The 1,197-nt window shown below is 50.0% G+C and overlaps 1 protein-coding gene across 1 annotated transcript; it reads left to right on the forward strand.

Moving 5' to 3' along the window:
- The first annotated feature begins 6 nt into the window (after nt 1-6).
- Nucleotides 7-1,104, forward strand: LOC110113751 (probable methyltransferase At1g27930). Its single transcript, XM_020846425.2, has one exon. It carries the CDS (start codon nt 58-60, stop codon nt 904-906), a length of 849 nt encoding a protein of 282 aa, XP_020702084.1. The 5' UTR covers nt 7-57; the 3' UTR covers nt 907-1,104.
- Nucleotides 1,105-1,197: the final 93 nt, after the last annotated feature.

A 1,197-nucleotide genomic window follows, 5' to 3' on the forward strand; every position in this document is an offset into this window, starting at 1 on the left:
AGAGGAAATAAAACGAAATAGCACAACCACTATAAAGGGTGCGAAAGCTCGGGGAAGATGGGAAAGGCCGCTGTCCTTAACCGGCCCGTGACTAGCTGCTCCGTCGCCGCAGCCGCCGCGATTCTCTTCTCTGGAGCTCTTCTTCTCTCTTCTTTCGTCCTCCACGGCGATCGCTCACTCTTCTGCTCCCTCCCCTCCCTACAACGCTCTCCTTCCTTAGCCGACGAGCTCCACTCTGCCCTCCTCCACTACGCCACCTCCTCAATCGTCCCCCAACAATCACGATCGGAGATTTCAATCTCCTTCAACATCCTTCGCCGCCGTTCCCCCTGCAACTTCCTCGTCTTTGGCCTTGGTCACGATTCCCCTATGTGGTCCGCCTTCAACGCCGGCGGCACAACCGTCTTCCTCGAAGAAGATCCCAAATGGTTTCAATCCGTGCTCCGCGAATCCCCGACCCTCCGTGCCTATAACATCCGTTACCCGACCAAACTATCGGAGGCCAACGATCTGATCCGCACCTACCGATCCGAGCCGGAGTGTCTCCCTCCGCGCGCGCATCTAAAGGGGAATAAACGATGCCGCCTGGCGCTAGCCGATCTGCCCGACGAGATCTATAAAACCGAATGGGATCTGATTATGATTGATGCGCCAAAAGGTTACTTCGCGGAGGCACCGGGGAGAATGGGGGCGATCTATTCCGTCGCGTTAATGGCGAGAGCGAGGCGGGGAGAGGGGGTCACCGATGTATTCCTTCACGATGTTGAACGGAATGTGGAGAAAACCTACGCGATGGAGTTTCTATGCAAGAAGTACCTTGTCGAAGGTACCGGCCGTTTATGGCACTTTCAGATCCCGCCGACTAGGGGTAACGAGACCTCGAGCGGGGAGGGTAAGTTTTGCTGAAGCTTGCCCGATTGCTTTGAAATCTTATCTTGAAGAGGATCTTGGAGGATATCGTTAGCAATTTTCATTCATTTTCTCCCTTTGTCAAATTTAAAACTGCCATAGTCAGAGTAATTACTTCGTATTTATGCCTTGACGTGTACTATTAGTGTAACTTAACTTGAGAAAAATACCGAAGCATATTTTATTTTCATCGATCACCATGACGATACTGGCATAATAAGCTATTTTTATTTATATTATTATTATTATTATTAGTAAGCGTTTGATATTGCTTTTTATTTCCCTTTT

This window comes from Dendrobium catenatum, unplaced genomic scaffold (assembly GCF_001605985.2).
Source record: "Dendrobium catenatum unplaced genomic scaffold, ASM160598v2 original_scaffold_210927, whole genome shotgun sequence".
In the NCBI taxonomy this organism is placed as follows: Eukaryota; Viridiplantae; Streptophyta; class Magnoliopsida; order Asparagales; family Orchidaceae; genus Dendrobium; species Dendrobium catenatum.

Coding starts and splice junctions, on each gene's coding strand:
- LOC110113751 (XM_020846425.2), top strand. CDS start 58: ATGGGAAAGGCCGCTGTCCTTAACCGGCCCGTGACTAGCTGCTCCGTC.